This window comes from Bombina bombina, chromosome 3, assembly GCF_027579735.1.
Source record: "Bombina bombina isolate aBomBom1 chromosome 3, aBomBom1.pri, whole genome shotgun sequence".
NCBI lineage: Eukaryota > Metazoa > Chordata > Amphibia > Anura > Bombinatoridae > Bombina > Bombina bombina.
Window position 1 is genome coordinate 789,383,533 of NC_069501.1, and position 18,969 is coordinate 789,402,501.

The window sequence follows — 18,969 nt, forward strand, 5'->3', positions numbered from 1 at the left end:
GCTCCAGCACTGTGCAGTGATTTTCCTGTAGTAACTTCTGACTCAGTTGCAACGTGGAACATCTTGCAATATGTAAAAGAAAAAAACAACATATAAAGCAAAATTGATCAAATTCCTTAAATGACAGTTTCAGGAATGGGAAAAAAATGCCAGTGAACAAGCTTCTAGCAACCAGAAGCAATAAATAATGAGACTTAAATAATGTGGAGACAAAAATGACGCCCATATTTTTTAGCGCCAAAAAAGACGCCCACATTATTTGGCGCCTAAATGCTTTTGGCGCCAAAAATGACGCCACATCCGGAACGCCGACATCTTTGACGCAAAATAACGTCAAAAAATGACGCAACTTCCGGCGACACGTATGACGCCGGAAACGGAAAATAATTTTTGCGCCAAAAAAGTCCGCGCCAAGAATGACGCAATAAAATGAAGCATTTTCAGCCCCCGCGAGCCTAACAGCCCACAGGGAAAAAAGTCAAATTTTTGAGGTAAGAAAAAATATGATAATTCAATGCATAATCCCAAATATGAAACTGACTGTCTGGAAATAAGGAAAGTTGAACATTCTGAGTCAAGGCAAATAAATGTTTGAATACATATATTTAGAACTTTATAAATAAAGTGCCCAACCATAGCTTAGAGTGTCACAGAAAATAAGACTTACTTACCCCAGGACACTCATCTACATGTTTGTAGAAAGCCAAACCAGTACTGAAACGAGAATCAGTAGAGGAAATGGTAAATATAAGAGTATATCGTCGATCTGAAAAGGGAGGTAAGAGATGAATCTCTACGACCGATAACAGAGAACCTTATGAAATAGACCCCGTAGAAGGAGATCACTGCATTCAATAGGCAATACTCTCTTCACATCCCTCTGACATTCACTGCACGCTGAGAGGAAAACCGGGCTCCAACTTGCTGCGGAGCGCATATCAACGTAGAATCTAGCACAAACTTACTTCACCACCTCCCTTGGAGGCAAAGTTTGTAAAACTGATTTGTGGGTGTGGTGAGGGGTGTATTTATAGGCATTTTAAGGTTTGGGAAACTTTGCCCCTCCTGGTAGGAATGTATATCCCATACGTCACTAGCTCATGGACTCTTGTTAATTACATGAAAGAAATATGTGCTTGAGCTAATTAAAATATGTTCATATGTTCAATGAGCGTTATTCATCCAGTGAGATTGGCTACACTTTAGTGAGTAGCTGCACTTTTGAAACAATGTTCCTTATATAGGCTGATCATGGAAAAAGACGTGTTACTGTCCATCAAATGGTTATAACATAGAGAAATTGTATTCTTATTCCTTGTGTGACTCTTTACGATGTGGTTTAAAACAGTCAAAATACACACCTTAGAGTAAAGATGATTATTGCGATCTTTTTAGACTCACACTGTCAGATGTATGTCCAGGTGAGCGGTATCCTCCACTGTTATGTTGCTCTTTTCACTTGCTGGAGCTGAACCCGGTCAGCATGTATGGAAACTGCTTGTCACTCCGATTTCTTCACCTTAAATAAAACTACTAGGAATCTCATCTCTCACCTTCGGTATTAAATACCAAACACAGAAGAAATCGGAGTGACAAGCAGTTTCCATACATGCTGACCGGGTTCAGCTCCAGCAAGTGAAAAGAGCAACATAACAGTGGAGGATACCGCTCACCTGGACATACATCTGACAGTGTGAGTCTAAAAAGATCGCAATAATCATCTTTACTCTAAGGTGTGTATTTTGACTGTTTTAAACCACATCGTAAAGAGTCACACAAGGAATAAGAATACAATTTCTCTATGTTATAACCATTTGATGGACAGTAACAAGTCTTTTTCCATGATCAGCCTATATAAGGAACATTGTTTCAAAAGTGCAGCTACTCACTAAAGTGTAGCCAATCTCACTGGATGAATAACGCTCATTGAGCATATGAACATATTTTAATTAGCTCAAGCACATATTTTTATCTTCTTAAAGGTGGTAATCCAGTTTATTTGTATTTTTTATTTTTATTTTTATTAAGGGAGACGTCCCTTTTTCTTATCATTGTTATATGAACTGTATTTAAAATTGTGAAGTAAAGTTATTTATTTGCCATCTGTTGTTTTTATTATTTTTGACTAAGTGTGGTGGGATCTTAGCTTTAGCGCCCTCTTATTTTTTCTATCTTTTTATACTTGTGACAATCCAGGGGGGACTGTCTTAGAGTGGCCGAGGTCTACTTTAGCTAATAGCGCTATATTTTTGCACTCACCTTGGTTTAAATTAAACAAAGAAGATTTGTCTGCTCATGCATTACTTTACACTGATATACCTCAGCATTTTGTTTTCCATCAAAAGACAACCACATGGGAAAAAAAACTTCCCTTTAAATTGTACATGGAGGGAGGTGTCAACCTTCTGCTTAGAATTTATTTTTTTAGAAGTAGCATCTTTCATGATTTAGGTAGAATATACCTTTTTTTTTGTAATATTCTTTTATTGAGGTTTTGCATTAATTCCAACAAATATTGCAAGCCATGATACAGAAGACAGGTTTGCAGTATAACATAACTAAATGAACTGAAAATAGCTGGGCATACAACTTATGAAATTACATATTTTAGAAACCTCTTTTATAACAAAGAAAATAGCCTTTGGGTGGTTAGTAAACTGACCGCTTATGGGCCATCTAGTGAAGTGTAGTAGCTCTCTTATGGTAACCACATGTAATTGATTTAAATAAGGCATATCAGCAGATAAACACCGCTCAAGATAAAGTGATATGACTAATGATGATATAAACAAATATCTAGATTATTAAAGTGTAAACTTGAGATACATAACAAGTGTGTTATCTGAAGAGAAAAAAGGGTGTTCAAGTAGCAAAACACAACCAAATTGGAGAAACAGGATGGAGTATGTGGAGTGTTGTATACCAAACGCACTCCTGGACCCTCTGCTATATATGAAAAATCAAGATATAACTAAATATAAAAAGTACTCAAACTGACTATTGGCAGCTAATATATACCCAACTTCTTATAGTACCTTTGTGGAATGAATTAACCAAGAGTGGGCTAATTAATTTACTACTGAAGCGATTTCAATAGAACTAAGATCTTAAAGGATTACTTTCTGTTATAATTTTTAAGCTAAACAACTAACATATTAAAGTTAATAAACATTAATTAAAACCTACTGACCCATATTTTCTCCAAAACAAAGTTTCATAACGTTCTAAAAGTTATATCTTTTATTCGCCGATGATGTCACGTTATCCTGCCCACTATTTTCAGCACTGCATGTTCAAAATACTTAAACCAATAACTTTGTGTTTAAAGCGCCATTTTGAAACCTAGGTACTGTAAACGGATTGGTACAGAGCAAAGGATACCCACGGAGTGGGTTTGGAAAACAATTAAATTTGCAGACAAGATTTTTGATATACGGTAGAGATATGTTAATGAAATGCTATTGATAAAAAGTGTATTTGGGGTAGTTAGTTAGTAACAGGCATAGAAAATATTTACTTACAGTGGCCCTTTAAGTAAGAGAATGATACTGTAGGTAACTCTATAACAAGCTCCTAAACAAATGGTAAGCCACAAAAGTGGCGAAGTGTACAGGAATGTAAATTGGCCACACATTGACTCAATAATGCAGGGTTTCCGTAGTTGAATTAAACAAATAGTTCTGAGCTTTAAAATTAGTTAATCGTGTATACTTGAACGACCATTGTCTGCATCTATCCTATACCAGGAATAGCGTCTATTTAGTAGGGATGTGGAGATAATATATTTAACCCATGTGCTAGAAGACTTTGTGGAGTTACAACGCTGCTATATATGGTAGATCACCAGTACATAAATTGTAAACATACAATACTATAATATGAGCTAAAATGTATAGCTAAATATTAATCTACCATGTGACTCGTGGATAATCTGACTAGAGTATACTTGTTATACGAGATTGGGAGTTTGTCAAATAGTTCTCACTTAATGTAATCTCATCAATTGTCATGGTAATGTCTCCACAACTAACCTATGCCAGATCAGGTCAAGTCTAACATACAGTGACATGTGTCCCACTCTTTGTTGGCGTTGCTAAAGACATCTGGTAGAAGTACCCAGTGAAATTCTGCTGTCAGCCTTTTTATGAGAACAGAGATCGAGATCTCTTCCAACCTGCTTGTTAGCTCTGGTGTTACGTATTTCTTGGATAGTCCTGGATCTCGTCTACGGGAGTCTCCCGACAGAGCTGTCAGAATTGAGGAGGTAAGCTTTAATTCCCCAGTCCGAATATAGAGTAGAGGTGGTTGGCTGGCAAAGTGTCAGACGTTCAATGGTTGTTCGACACTGGAGTAGTGTTATTCTTCCTGGGTTTCAGCATTGCCGTAGTGAGAGTAGGTAGATTAGTTGAAGTAGGTGCCTCCGATCTGAAGTCAACACTTTCTCTCTTGACATAGCCTGAGATCCGTCTGTTCTATGGTTTGACAGTTTGGGATCTGTTTTATAACGGAGTGGTCTTCTTTCAGTGCTGCAGCGTCTTGCTGGGGTTGTAGTAGTTGTCGGGCGTCATCTTCCATGCAGGCCCGTTTAGTGATAGCTATTAGATCATTAAACCTTTTGTCCACCTTACAAACAAATTCCAGTAGCAAGGCATATATAGATATTTGGAATCCCACCATCCTGCTAACTGAAGTCCTTAGTTAGATGGACCTGCTTGACCCAGCAGGCAAGGGGGGGGGGGAGGTTAGGATTGATGTCACAGCCTTACCCAGCTAGCTGTCCAGAATGGCTCTCTGGATAAGTTCTGTTGGCAAAACAGTGTTATCCTATGTGGTATCTGTGTATTATAATTTTGGATTCTTTAATTATTTATGGATAATCAGCACATTATCTAGGAAATTTCAGGAGCTTCTATTTTTGCAACCAGTCATGGCCGCCATCTGGACCCCCCCTCAAGAATATACAATTTTAAACAACTTTTCAGTTTACTTCTATTATCAAATTTGCTTCATTCTCTTGGTATAATTTTTTGAAGGAGCAGCAATGCACTGCTGGTTTCTAACTGAACACATGGGTGAGCCAATAACAATCTGTATAAATAGGCAGCCACCAATCAGCAGCTAGAACATAGGTTCTTTGCTGCTCCTGAGCTTACCTAGATAAACTTTCAACAAAGGATAAGAGAATTTCGCAAATAGAAGTAAAATAGAAAATTGTTTAAAGGAACACTCAAGTCAAAATAAACTTTTATGATTCAGAAAGATCATCCCGTTTTAAGACACTTTCCAATTTACTTCCATTATCAAATTTTGCACAGTCTTTGTATATTCACCGGAAAATGGGAGAAAAAAAATATATCTATTGATTATTTAAAATTCAGGGTAGGTGTTAAATCATTGTATTTTTATTATGCACTTGTTAAATTATGCAATTCTACTGCATTGAGTGGTCCTTTAAAATTGTATGCTCTGTCTAAAACATGAAAGTCTAATTATAACTTAAAGGGACATTAAACCCAAATTTTTTTTTTCATGATTTAGATAGAGAATACCATTTTAAACAACTTTCTAATTTACTTCAATTATCTAATTTGCTTCATTCTCTTGATATTCTTTCCTGAAAAGCATATCTAGATAGGCTCAGTAGCTTCTGATTGGTAGCTGCAAATAGATGACTCATGTGATTGGCTCACCAATGTGCATTGCTATTTCTTTAACAAAGGATATCTAAAGATTGCAGCAAATTAGATAATAAAAGTAAATTAGAATATTGTTTAAAATTGTATTCTCTATCTGAATCGTGAAAGAAAATCTTTGGGTTTAATGGCCCTTTAAATGTCCCTTTAAGTCTCAGCAATATAAAACAGTTATTTAACCCTTTTCCTGCATGAAATATACAGAGAAGCGATTTACTCCCTTGATTGCCATCTTGCCTTGTAGTTCAGTAAGTCTGATCACCCTGCAGTACGGTGTATCCGTTAGTACCATTCAGAGAGCCGAAGGGGGGTGGGGGGGGGGGGGGGGGGGGGCGAGGAAACGTGAACGCCAAGGTGAGATGAACCACTATGCTAATGCATAACTTGAGGCTGAGAGTTGAGGTTGCCAGCCGTGCACCTCTCCTCAGCCAAAAAGAAAAAATATAGGGCTACAGCAATTAACATAGTACAGGGACCTGCTCTCCAAAATCTGCTCTTTGCTTGCCGCCCATAGGCATGTTTTTTTTTTTACTGCAATGACAGCAGGTGACGTCAGCATCTAATCTACAGTTTAAAGTGATGGTATAAGTAGGGTTTTGCCAATTTCACCAAAGTGGGATATTTATCTTTGTTAGCTCTTCACCAATTCTAAGTGTTTTCTACCTTGGCAATGGGTCTTTCAATAAAGTAACCCTTGACTTCATTTTAACATAAAAATATCTTGAATATCTATATGCAATGGTAAATAACCAGCTACAAGGTTAGGGGAAATATTTAGTCCGCTCTAAAAATAACGAATATAGACTTATAAAGGTTGAATCTGGTACATATCACAATTTATTAAAAATATAAAAAAACAATAAAAATTAAAAGCGCTAAGGACTGTATATCAATAACAGGACAAAGCCTTACACATTTATTTATACAGTACATATAATCAGCAATAGCAAGCAATACGTTAATAATTGTGCAAACAGATAATAGTGCACATCAATTTAAATAACTCCCATCAATCTAGGGGCAAGGTGTAAACAACAAGCTTGGCACTATATCATGAAAAGCATAGTTCCAAATCATCAGATTTAATATAAACAATCCAAATGATGACTATTATATCTAGGTAGCACATAAGCCAGGGGTAGTTGTAAACGTATACTGTCCTGAAAAGTAGACGTCCTTTAGGCTAAGGACCTAACCATAAAACACAATACCATATTCAGGAGTTCATTGGAGTGAAGCAGCTGGTGTTGTGCACAGACCAACTAATTGCAAACCAACTAATCGATTATGAGATTCGTTGACAACTATTTTCATTATCGATTATTATCGATTATGACGATTAGTTGTTGCAGCTCTAATTAGGTCCATCAAAATATTGTTCCCATTCTGGATCTAATTATGCGAATTCAAAACTTTACCATCACTTTAATTTAGGTCTTCATGACTGAGGGACATGATGTGTGCTGTAATTTTCCACAGGGGGTACTCAGAATGGGCCAATTTACTGAAAGGGACATTAAATAAAAAAAATGATTTCATTAATCAGACAGAACATGCAATTTTAAATAACTTTCTAATTTACTTCTGTTATCAAATTTTCTTTGTTCTCTTGGTATCTTTTGTTGAAAAGCACAGGCATAAGCTCAGGAGCATGCACGTGTCCAGAGAACTAAATGGCAGAAGATTTGCAAGAATGTTATCCGTTTGCAAGAGCACTAGATGGCAGCATTATTTCCTGCCATGTAGTGATCCAGACACCTACCTAGGTATCTCTTCAACAAAGAAGCAAATTTAATAATAGAAGTACAATTGAAACTTGTTTTTACATTATATGCTTGGTGTGAAACAAAAAGAACATTTTTGGGTTTCATATCCCTTGAATGCGACAGTCATCTGTCTGAACCCCGGCCATATGCATCAAGCTGCAGAACAAGAAAAGGGCAGAGGAGATAAAGGCAAGAAAACACATTGCAGGAGAGCCTGGACAGGCGTATACAGTGCTTCTCTTTTTATCAGCACGGTGATAAACGACCACTAAACACAGTAGAATAGCATAATCAATAAATGCATAATAAACAGGCAATACAAAAACACCTTTCGCATGGGAAGATCTTTTTCAGACAAATTTCAAAGTTCGTTTTCCTTCCCACTGCATCATACGACAGCCATAAGCCAATCACAAAATGCATATGCGTATAGTTTGTGAATCTTCCACATGCTAAGTAGGAGTTGGTGCCTCAGAAAGTGTGCATAGTTATATAATGGATGTGAACTGGAAAGCTGTTTAAAATTAGGGATAGTCTTTTCAAAATTAAACTTTCATGATTCGAATAGAGCACGCAATTTTAAGCAACTGTCTAATTTACTCTTATTATCAATTTTTCAAATTCTTGGTATCTTTATTTTAAAAATCAAGAATGTAAGCATAGGAGCCAGCCCATTTTTGGTTCAGAACCTGGGTAGCACTTTCTGATTGGTGTCTAAATGTAGCCACCAACCAGCAAGTGCTATCCAGGTGCTGAACCAAAAATGGGCCAGCTCCTAAACTTACATTCAAATAAAGATACCAAGAGAACAAAGAAAAATTGACATTAGAAAGTTGCTTAAAGGGAAAGTCTGGTCAAAATTAAATTTTCAATATTCAGATAGGAGATGTAATTTTAATCAACTTTCCAGTTTCCTTTTATTATCAAATTTGCTTTGTTTTCTTGTTATTCTTAGTTGAACCTAAACCTAGGTAGGCTCATATGCCAATTTCTAAGCCCTTGAGGGCTGCCTCTTATCACATGCTTTTAAATAGCTTTTAACAACAAGAGACTGTGGCCCATATAGATAACACTGTGTTCATGCACAGGGAGTTAAGAGTTTGCACAACACAATGCTAAATGCAACTCAATAGATTTTATATAGTCACAGTCATGTGATCAGGGGGCTGTCAGCAGGTTCTTAGATACAAGGTAATCACAGAGGTAAAAAGTATATTAATATAACTGTTGGTTGTGCAAAACTGGGGGATGGGTAATAAAAGGGATTATGTCTTTTAAACAATAATTCTATTGTAGACTGCCCCTTTAAAATTGCATGCTCTATCTGAATCATGAAAGTTTAATTTTGACTAAACTATCCCTTTAAGCAATCCAAAGGAATGGTTGTAAATCGAAACCGTTGTAAATTGAAACCCAGTTTATAATGTAAGTCAATGGGAAGTGAGGGAGTTAGGTTCCAGGCCCCTCTCATAATTGGCATAAGTAACACCTAATACATTATTTTTAAAGCTTTGAAATAAAGACTTTAAATGCTAAAAAGCATTATAAACCTAATAAAATAATCACACAACACAGAATATATAATTAAACTAAGTTAAATGAACAAAAACATTTGCTAAACAGCATTATAAATCTAATAAAATAATCACACAACACAGACTTTACTTGCATTTTTCTGCAAACAGTTCTTTCTATGCATTCCAATCTGGACTGATTTATAGATAGGAAGATCTTGTTCCTTTGCAAGCTGCTCGATAGCTCAGGTCTGGTTAAACTGATTAATTTCAGCTTGCTTGGTTTGCATATATTTGCTGTAACACAAGCGGACAGCTCCACCAATTGGCTATTTTAATCAACGCACTGCTTCTCAATGCTTTTCAATAGCAGTCACAGGACTGAAAAAAAAAGGTTGTTATTCTGAAACGGTGCAAATTAAACCGTTGTAAACCGAGGGGTGGGTGTATATATATATACACACACATATACACACACACATAAACATACCTCATTTGAACATTGAAGATGTTAAGGTGATGAGATTAAACTGAATGTTTTTCAGAAGGACTGGTGACTGCAGCGTTATATTCCTAAACAGGATAAATGTTGATATAGATATATATATATATATATATATATATATATATATCACACATATACACACACACACACGTATACACGTACATATAGAGGAGAGCATTCTTTAACTTGTAATAAACAGACTACCTACAGCAGTGCCTAACAAATCCCAGGAGTCAGGAAGTCACAATTCCTAAATGTTTGGATTATTCTAGAAAGATCTCTATTTAAATTAATAGTTTGACTCCTTATATATTATACGGCTTGCTTCTCATTCATGGTGGCTTCCAAAACTAAAAATTTGTCAATCCCTGAACTTTAGTAGGATTTTCACCAAGAGAGAAGGGATTCACATAGCTCAAGAAATACAAAGGAGTAGAAAAATAGTAAAAACAATGGACCGATAAAGTAAATATGGTTTATTTTTTAACCCACATCATTATGGAGTGGCCTAGATTCAACAACAATTCAAATAGGTAAAGAGTGAGAACAATCATTGAATCTGAACTGTGTCAGCAAAAGACAGAAAATGGACATGTTCAGGAAATGTATTAACAATTGAAATCCTGACAAGAGAGGACAATACAGCATAAAGAGATAAAAGACATATTGTTTAGGCAATGTATGTATAATTCTCCATAGAAGACATTGCCAGACGGGTGGCCTTATGAAGCAACTGGGTGGGGGGAGTGTAATACTTTGTAAAATTATAGCAGTTTATATAATTTAAATATGTTACTTAAACAACTTTCCAATTTACTTCTATTATCAAATTTGCTTTATTTTTTTTGTTTTTCATTGCTGGAGGAACAGCATTGCACTACTGGCAGGAAGCTGAACACATGGTTAGCAGCCAATCACGAGTCAAATGTGTGCAGGCACCAATTAGCAGCAGCTCCCACTGGTGTATGATATGTGCGTATGTTTTTTTCAACAAGGGATACTAAGAGAATGAAGCACATTTGAAAATAGAAGTGAATTTATAAGTGTTCTATCTGAATCATGCAAGTTTAATTTTGACTTTCCTATCTCTTTAAATAGGTCCCAGGGAGAACACTGAAAGTCATTATGGGGTTTATGTGTGTGTGGTATGGGCTTCCACTTATATACACTATATGGCCATAATGATGTGGATATCTCACCATTACACCTATATGAGCTTGTTGGACATTTCAAAACCATGGTCATTAATATGGGGCTGGCTCCCTCTTTTGCAACTATAATAACTAACACTCTTATGGAAAGTTTTTCCACAAGATTTTTGAATTTGTGTGTGGGAATTTGTTCCCATTCAGCCAAAAAAAGCTCATGTTGGGCGAGAAGGTCTGGCTTGCTGTGAAGCATTCTAATTTGTCCCAAAGATGCTCTCTTTTGTTGAGGTCAGGGCTTTTTGCTGGCCACGCGAGTTCCTTCAGAGCAAACCATGTCTACACGGACAGGGGAACAGTCACGGCAGTTTTAAAATACTTAAAGTGATGATAAATCCTAGCGTTTGTGACACGCTAGGATTTACAATTGGAACAAATAAAAGGGTACTTTCATTTACGAAGTATAAAATACTCCATGCTGAAAGATCCTTTATTTGTTCCAAGCGATCGCCGCACTTTAGCTACTAAGGCAGCCCATCGGGAGAACGCTATTTTCGCTATTAGGCTGAGAGGTGACGTGGAAAGCAATCCAAAGTTCAAAAGAACTGCAAAACAGGGTTTAACACTGACCAGTCTGGTGAACTTAAACCTATAGCAGCACCGACACACACAAATTCTGTGTTTAAGCAAACAACTTCTGGCTCTACACTAGATAAATACCGGTAATTAACACTAGATATAAACATAGTCGAAGACAGTTGGACTGTAATTTTTTCTCACCTTTAATGCATCACCTGTTGGAGTTTATTAAAGTGTTTGCATATAACTTCTGTCATTTGAAATAGCTGGTTTTGCCTGTAGAAACCGCAACCTATACGACAAATGAGTACTGCAGTATTGGTTATAGAAAAAAAGATAGCATAGAAGAAGTCAACCTCCTCGGGGGGGGGGGGGAGAGCACATTTGAAAGGGTGTTCCCGCAGCTGGTTGGAATACAATAAACTCTTATCATATACTTGCCTGAGTACACTTTTATGATATTGCTCCACCAGTTTCTCCTCCATTTCTTTTTATATTCTGTTTGAATAATTGTGGTTTTGGAAAGGCATATATATAAGTATCAGAAGGAAAAAAAAAGGTTTATGCTTGTTGAAACCACAACCCACTAAACCATTGTTCTTGAAGAGATGCCAAGCCTGCAGGAAGAGCAGACCTTATCTCTCATACACAAACATACATATTTCCAATACATTTAACGTTGTCCCTTTAAAGACTATAGTTCATGAGACTTTTGTGCCAGGTGCTTATAATCTGTCAGAAAATAGATAATCCCCCCCCCCCCCCCCCCAAGCTTATGCACAGCTAAAATAACATACACAGGCCAATGAACTAAATGAGCACCAGCATTTTATCTGCATATGTGGGTATTCTGATACCTCTATCTAAATTATTTTGCATTTTGGGGAATGCGCTTGAGTTAACTGTCAACTAGAGCTTTTTTGGAAGTATATTAAGATTTGTATAGGTTGAACTTGATGGACTTCTGTCTTTTTTAACCTCATCTACTATGTTTATGATGAGCTTTGAAGCAGCTTCAAAGAAACTAATGATACCATTACTCATATTAATTTCCTGTCACAATGATGTGTGAAGAAAGGGACAATAGTTATTATAGAAGGTAAATAAAAATAATAACTACCCTTATTCACTGCCAAACTCATACCCAGTTTCACAAACTTTAATTAAAGGAACAATTGTCAAAATTAAACTTTCATGATTCAGATAGAGAATGCAATAAAAAAGGCTTTACAATTCACTTCCATTGTCAAAATGTGCACACTTTATGAGGAACATGCTCCTATTTAGCACATGAAAGTATTCACTTACAGAGGATGGAAAATTGAAATTGACCAGAAAAAAAAAAAATCTGCTCATTTGAAATCCAAGCCAAGTGCTATTACATTGCCTTTTTATTATTAATTTGTTGACTATGTAAGTCTACTGTATTTAATGGTGCTTTAAATGCTACTTAAAAATACAATTTTCTCAAACAGAACATAACACATTTTTTTCCGGCTATTTTCAACTGTTAGAGTGCAAGCACAATCAAAACCTTCTATATTGTACACACGTTAGATAAATGTGCTAGAGATTTCAGATCCTAGTTTATCAATGAGTGCAGTAGCACGTTTAATCCTGATAACTACAAATAAGACCTTGGCATATATGCAGAATTATATTGTTATTAACATAAAATAGCATGTCTTAATTGTATCACTGGTTTATTGCATGCACTGTGAACCTCTTTCAGAAAGACAACATCTATAATATATTTATATAAAAAAGTAGGCATGTGCTTTATTTCAGACTTCATTTTTTGTTGGTGAAATTAAAGGGACAAATAGAGAATGCAATTTTAAACAACTTTCTAATTTACTTCTATTATCTAATTTGTTTCATTCTCTTGGCATCATTTGTTGAAGGAACAGCAATGCACTAATGGTTTCTAACTGAACACATGGGTGAGCCAATGACAATCGGTATATATATGCAGCCACCAATCAACAGCTAGAACCTAGGTTCTCTGCTGTCCTGAGCTTGCCTAGATAAACCTTTCAGCAAAGGAGTACAAGAGAAGGAAGCAAATTAAATAATAGAAGTAAATTGGAAAGTTGTTTAAAATTGTATGCTCTGTCTAAATTCTGAAAGAAAAATTTTAGGTTTCATGTCCCTTTAAGCCCAAAAATGTCCACAGCCTGCAGCATTTAGTTATTTTTCAGCACTGGAAATATTTGATATAACACAAAAAACAAACAAATAGCCTAATGCTGAAGACATTTTGGGGCCTTATTTCATGAAGGAATAATAAAAGCCAGAAATAATAATTAATAGGTAGTTGTATACGCTGTGGAACCGCTTGTCACACTGATGATACTATAATAAGTCTGGGGGACCCTGCTGTAGATGGTAACTCATGGGGAAGTTAAAACTTCGAACTTTGATTATTTACCTTACTCCATTTAATAAGTGTTAATAAATTTAAAAATCGCACAGCATGTAAAGGAACATTAAACTCAAAACAATTTACTCATAAAATGTTAAAACACTGAACAAAAAATTACTTATCTTTCTTATCCTAGAATTTACCTCTGCATCATCTTTTCCACTCCCATAGATGGGTTTGGAGATCATTATCATAATTTGAGTATGTGGTGGCTTGGCTGAGCCTGCTACATGCTGCTAGCTGATTGCTTAGATCAGTGTACAAGCTCATTTACATAAGGCATATAATCTAGTTAAAGCAAAGGAGGCCAAATAAGCACACACAAGAAGGTTTTTAATAGGTGAATCTTTCACTGTCCTGAACTAGCAAGACATTGTCAATTTTTATCAACAAAATAATAGCTGAATAAGCTTTTAAAGCTTTTATGTACAATTTATTTTACAACCGAGTATACTTCATTGCAAAATATACTATACATAGATTAGAAAAAAATAACAAATGTGGCCAAATCTTAAACAGCTACATCTATGTTACCAGCTCTAAAAATGTACCCTTTCATCACTCAACATTGTTAAAACATCAATTCAATGGACATTAAACACTAGATACATTTTAAATATAATGGAAGCAAATATTCTATGAAGTCTCGTCAGCACAGCGAGGTTCTCAAAGAATTTTAAAAACACAAATTTTACCTTGAGTGATGCTTATTTCACTATGCAGGGTTTTGTATGTGAAGGAGAGACTCCTATATTACAATATAAGGTCAATATAAGGTCTAAAAATAAATCACAAAGATTATGTGTGATTGCTCTCCATGGCAGCGAGTTTTTGATCATCAGTCCCTTAAAGTCCATTAAGCAGTAGGCACCACCATGTAGTAACCAAGATTTTCTTCTCTAATTAATGACAGTTATAAATGAGTCACCATTGTGCAACCAATAACTGTGTGGAATATAAATCTGGAGTATGCACTTCCATTTCTAACAAAAGCCGGAAAGTACACAATTGTTACAGTTAAATGACAAAAAAAAAAAAAAGGATAAAATAAATAAGAAAAGTAAATTGCATAGTGTTTTTACCACACAAACAATTTATAGTGTCTTAAAGGGTCAGTCTACTACAGAATATTTACCGTTTAAAAAGATAATCCTTTTATTACCCATTCCCAAGTTTTGCATAACCAACACTGTTATATTAATACACTATTTATCTCTGTGATTACCTTGTATCTAAGCCTCTGCAGACTGCCTCCCTTATATCAGTTAACAGACTTGCATTTTAGCCAATCAGGGCTGACTCCTAGGTAACTCAACAGGAGTGAGCATGTTACCTATATGGCACACATGAACTAGCACCGTCTAGCTGTAAAAATGTCAAAACACACTGAGATAAGAGGCAGCCTTCAAGGGCTTAGAAATTAGCATACCTAGGTTTAGCTTTCAACAAAGAATACCAAGAGAACAAAGCACATTTGATGATAAAAGTAAAATGGAAAGTTGTTTAAAATCGCATGCCCTATCTGAATTACGAGTTTAATTTATACTAGACTGTCCCTTTAAGGTGTTTTATGTCCCTTTAACTCACTCATTTTGCCTGAATTACTGCAAAATACTTCTTATCGACTTTCCTAACCTATACACTCACTATATTATATATATATATACATATATATATATACACAACTGGAAAAATTAAGAGACCACTGGAAAATTATCAATTTCTCTGGTTTAACTATTTATAGGTTTGAGTAAAATTACCATTTTTGCTTTATTCAGTTTTGCTGACATTTCTCTCAAATTCCAAATAAACATTGTCATTTAGACTGAAGCACTTATTTGCAGAAAATGACAACTGGTCAAAATAACAAAAAAGATCTATAGCTTCCATAAAAATGCAATACTAATGTTTTAACTTAGGAAGAGTTCAGAAATCAGTATTTGGTGGAATAACCCTGATTTTCCCTCACAGCGTTCATGTGTCTTTGCATGCTCTCCACCAGTCTTTTACATTACTGTTGGGTGACTTTATGCCACTCCTGGCGAAAAAAAATCATGCAGCTCGGCTTTGTTTGATGGCTTGTGACCATCCATCTTTTTCTTGATCCCATTCCAGAGGTTTTAAATGTGGTTCAGGTCTGGAGATTGGGGTGGCCATGACAAGGTCTTGATCTGGTGGTCCTCCATCCCCACCTTGGTTGACCTGGCTGTGTGGCATGGAACACTGTCCTGCTGGAAAAAAACAATTCTCAGAGTTGGGGAAAATTGTCAGAGCAGAAGGAGGCAAGTTTTCTTCCATGATAATCTTGTACGTGGCTTGATTAATGCGTCCTTTCACAAACATATATCTGTCCGATATATATTCATTAAAAATAAATATGATCTTGCTTTCCTTGCACTACTCGAGGTCTGAAAACACAGCATCTTTTTTTTGTTATTTTGACCAGTTGTCATTCTCTGCGAATAAATGCTCATAATGACAATATATTTATTTGGAATAGTTGACAGTAGTTTATAGTATAAAACACAAATGTTAATTTTACTCAAACACATGTCTATAAATAGTAAAACATGAGAAACTGACATTAAAAGGCCACTGCAATTTTTCCACCCCAGAGCTGTGTGTGTGTATATATCTATATATATATCTATATATATATATATATATATATATATATATATATATATATATATATATATATATCTATATCTATATCTATATATATATATATATATATATATATATATATATATATATATATATATAAAAAAAATGTTGCAGTGTAGGAGTGCTTATTTCAAATCCACAGAAGCAGGGGTACTTAATCTACTTACAGGAATAGGAAAAATGAAAAAATACCTCCTACTCAGAATTTTCAACATTGAAAAAGGTGTCAGTTGATACCGAAACGTTAGGGCCTATGTTGCTATAGCAACTCACCATATCTTTGGTTGAAATGGGTAGCTGGTATATGCCACACGGACACTTGATCATGCGATCTTGATGATGACATATGGAGTAACATCACATGCCGTTTTTTTAGACTTCATAAAGAGTGTGTTGGATTTCCAGTTTTTATACCTGCTGCTCAGAATATGCAGCATTGAAAAAGGTGTCAGTTGACACCAAAACATTTGGAAAATTATGGTTTTAAAGTGAAGGTCAATTTTCATGTGAAAGTGACCGTTTTTAAAAAAAAAACTATTAAAAACAGGGGCACTTTCATTCATGAAAATTGACATGCACCGTATTTTAAAAATACTTACCTTGTTCTTCTGAAACGCCGGATCGCCATTCTGAAACGATGCCCCGCCTGCTTCTTCTTGGTTTACTTACCCAGCAATGACAAAACCGGCTTCCTCCAATCACGGTGTTGCCTCAGGCAATGATTAACCCGGGGGGAGAAGCCGTGATTGGAGGATGCCGGAATCGTCGTTGTTGGGTAAGTAAAAGAGGCTTGAGACGGGCTGGTGAAGCACTGGAGCGGCTTCAAGAAAAAAAGGTAAGTATATTTTAAATAATCGACTGAAATGTCAATTATCATGAATGAGAGTTCCCCTGTTTTTAATATTTTTTGTAAACACCGGGCACTTTCACATGAAAATTGACCTTCACTTTAATTTTGTAATAAAGGCTATATTTTACTTCTATGAAGTCCGGTGAGTGCTCCAAATATATATATATATATATATATATATTCCCAAACCTGGAAAGCACTCTTCAAAATTCCTTTTATATAATAGTAATATTCAAAAGAAAACTCAGTATTCCATCATATCATATTTGCAAGCAATTAATGGAACACAGTTTTCTTTTGAATATATATATATATATTACATTTGTCAAATACTAACACACTTATTTTTCAATGACTCCTGTACTATTATGTGCAAATGAAATAATGTTTAATTGTACTGTTTTAATACAAAACAAATACATTTAACTTCCCATGTAGATGCTCATTTCTGTCTAGAATGTATTGTTTTCAACATGATAGAAAATGCTGTATTAATAGGACTTTAGCAAATGTGTTTTGTAAATCTGATCATATTCAGATTTCTACTTTTAAAGATGAATACTTTGCAGTTTCTAGGCCCATATCCAGTTATCAGATCCCTGAATCTCTAGGCCTTTCTGTCTGTATATTTGATAACTAGCAGACCCTGCAGTGAATTTTTCTTAGTATCCAAAATAGAATATGTTATTACCTATCCTCTCCCTTGCTCTTCTGTTTCTTCCCCATGATATCGGTGTCTCACGCTCAGATATTACACACTGACCCGGTTCTTACACCTCGTTGGTTGCATATGGCAAGCAAAAGCTGCTTCTCCAGTAAAAACTACGCATGCGCCTGACCCTGTGGTTGATATTACGTCACCGCAGCTAACGAGGAATTGAAGTTTACGCATGCGCATATGTTTCGGTTCCACTTTACGTGTTTCTTTTTAACCCACTGGTTGCAGAATTGGTCTGTGCAACGCATCGTTGAACTGTTGCTATTTTTTCTAACAATTATTTTTCTAATAATTACCCACTTTGTAGTTTATCATGCAATATATTATGTATATGTAATATATATATTATAAATGTATGCGTAAAGTTTGCACGAATATGGCGTCCACATGTACACAGATAATAACAAAATTAAACATGGTTTGCTAGCCTTTTGGCGATTGTTTTAAAAGCTTTTTCATCTCAGCATTTTTTGCGCAGGTGTTTTAATAATGAACAGCGAAATTATGCTAAAACGTCAACTGTGTCAATCATATGTGGGTTTAAAAATACATAACTTCCCCAATGTAACAATGAAATAAACCAATGCGTTTCATGTATGTATCAATGTACATATAGTAGCGGTTTCCTTTGCCCTTAAAAGACATGGCCGCGAAACAAAACAGGAGGCTATTGTAGCTTATGAGGTAAAATCGCGCACGTCATGTGACTGCCCAATTCCTTCGCAGGACGCTGTTTTTTTTTGTGTAGTGCGGCTGCGTGTTTCTTGAACGAGTCGTTTGGTTGTCTTGACAGTTAACGCGGTGTGTGATATAACGTTACTTGAAGCCTGAAAAGCAAAGGTAATGTTCAATAGGCTTCACGGGTGGGCACAGCCCCATAGGTATAAATAATTGTTAGTGGATCTCATTGTTTCCGATAGGATACATTCGCTTCTGGTATTAATGAAGCGTACAATAGCTGTCAATTTGGAGTACACGCCTAATAACATTGCACTTCGCGTGAAGGTTGGGGCACTCATCAACCGTGACACCACGTCTAATTTTATCATGTAGTGTTCCAGGCTTTCTTTAAAAAAATAAATGTGACCAGTGTGAGGCCTATTGTCC

At 35.7% G+C, this 18,969-nt stretch overlaps 2 protein-coding genes across 4 annotated transcripts in view; one reads left to right on the forward strand and one right to left on the reverse strand.

The window, feature by feature from the left end:
* EIF5B (eukaryotic translation initiation factor 5B) overlaps nt 1-17,971 on the reverse strand; it is a 411,763-nt gene extending 393,792 nt beyond the window's left edge. Inside the window, exon 1 of the mRNA XM_053707685.1 lies at nt 17,836-17,971. Within this exon, the coding sequence (XP_053563660.1) occupies nt 17,836-17,870 (35 nt within the window). The 5' untranslated portion in view covers nt 17,871-17,971. The remainder of the gene's footprint in view (nt 1-17,835) is intronic.
* Nucleotides 17,972-18,571: 600 nt separating this feature from the next.
* The window catches only part of TXNDC9 (thioredoxin domain containing 9), a 44,464-nt gene continuing 44,066 nt past the window's right edge, over nt 18,572-18,969 (forward strand). Inside the window, exon 1 of one of the 3 annotated variants that reach the window (XM_053707687.1) lies at nt 18,572-18,702. The gene's annotated coding sequence lies outside the window, so the exon portion shown is untranslated. The remainder of the gene's footprint in view (nt 18,703-18,969) is intronic. The other 2 variants (XM_053707688.1, XM_053707686.1) reach the window with 2 other exon arrangements.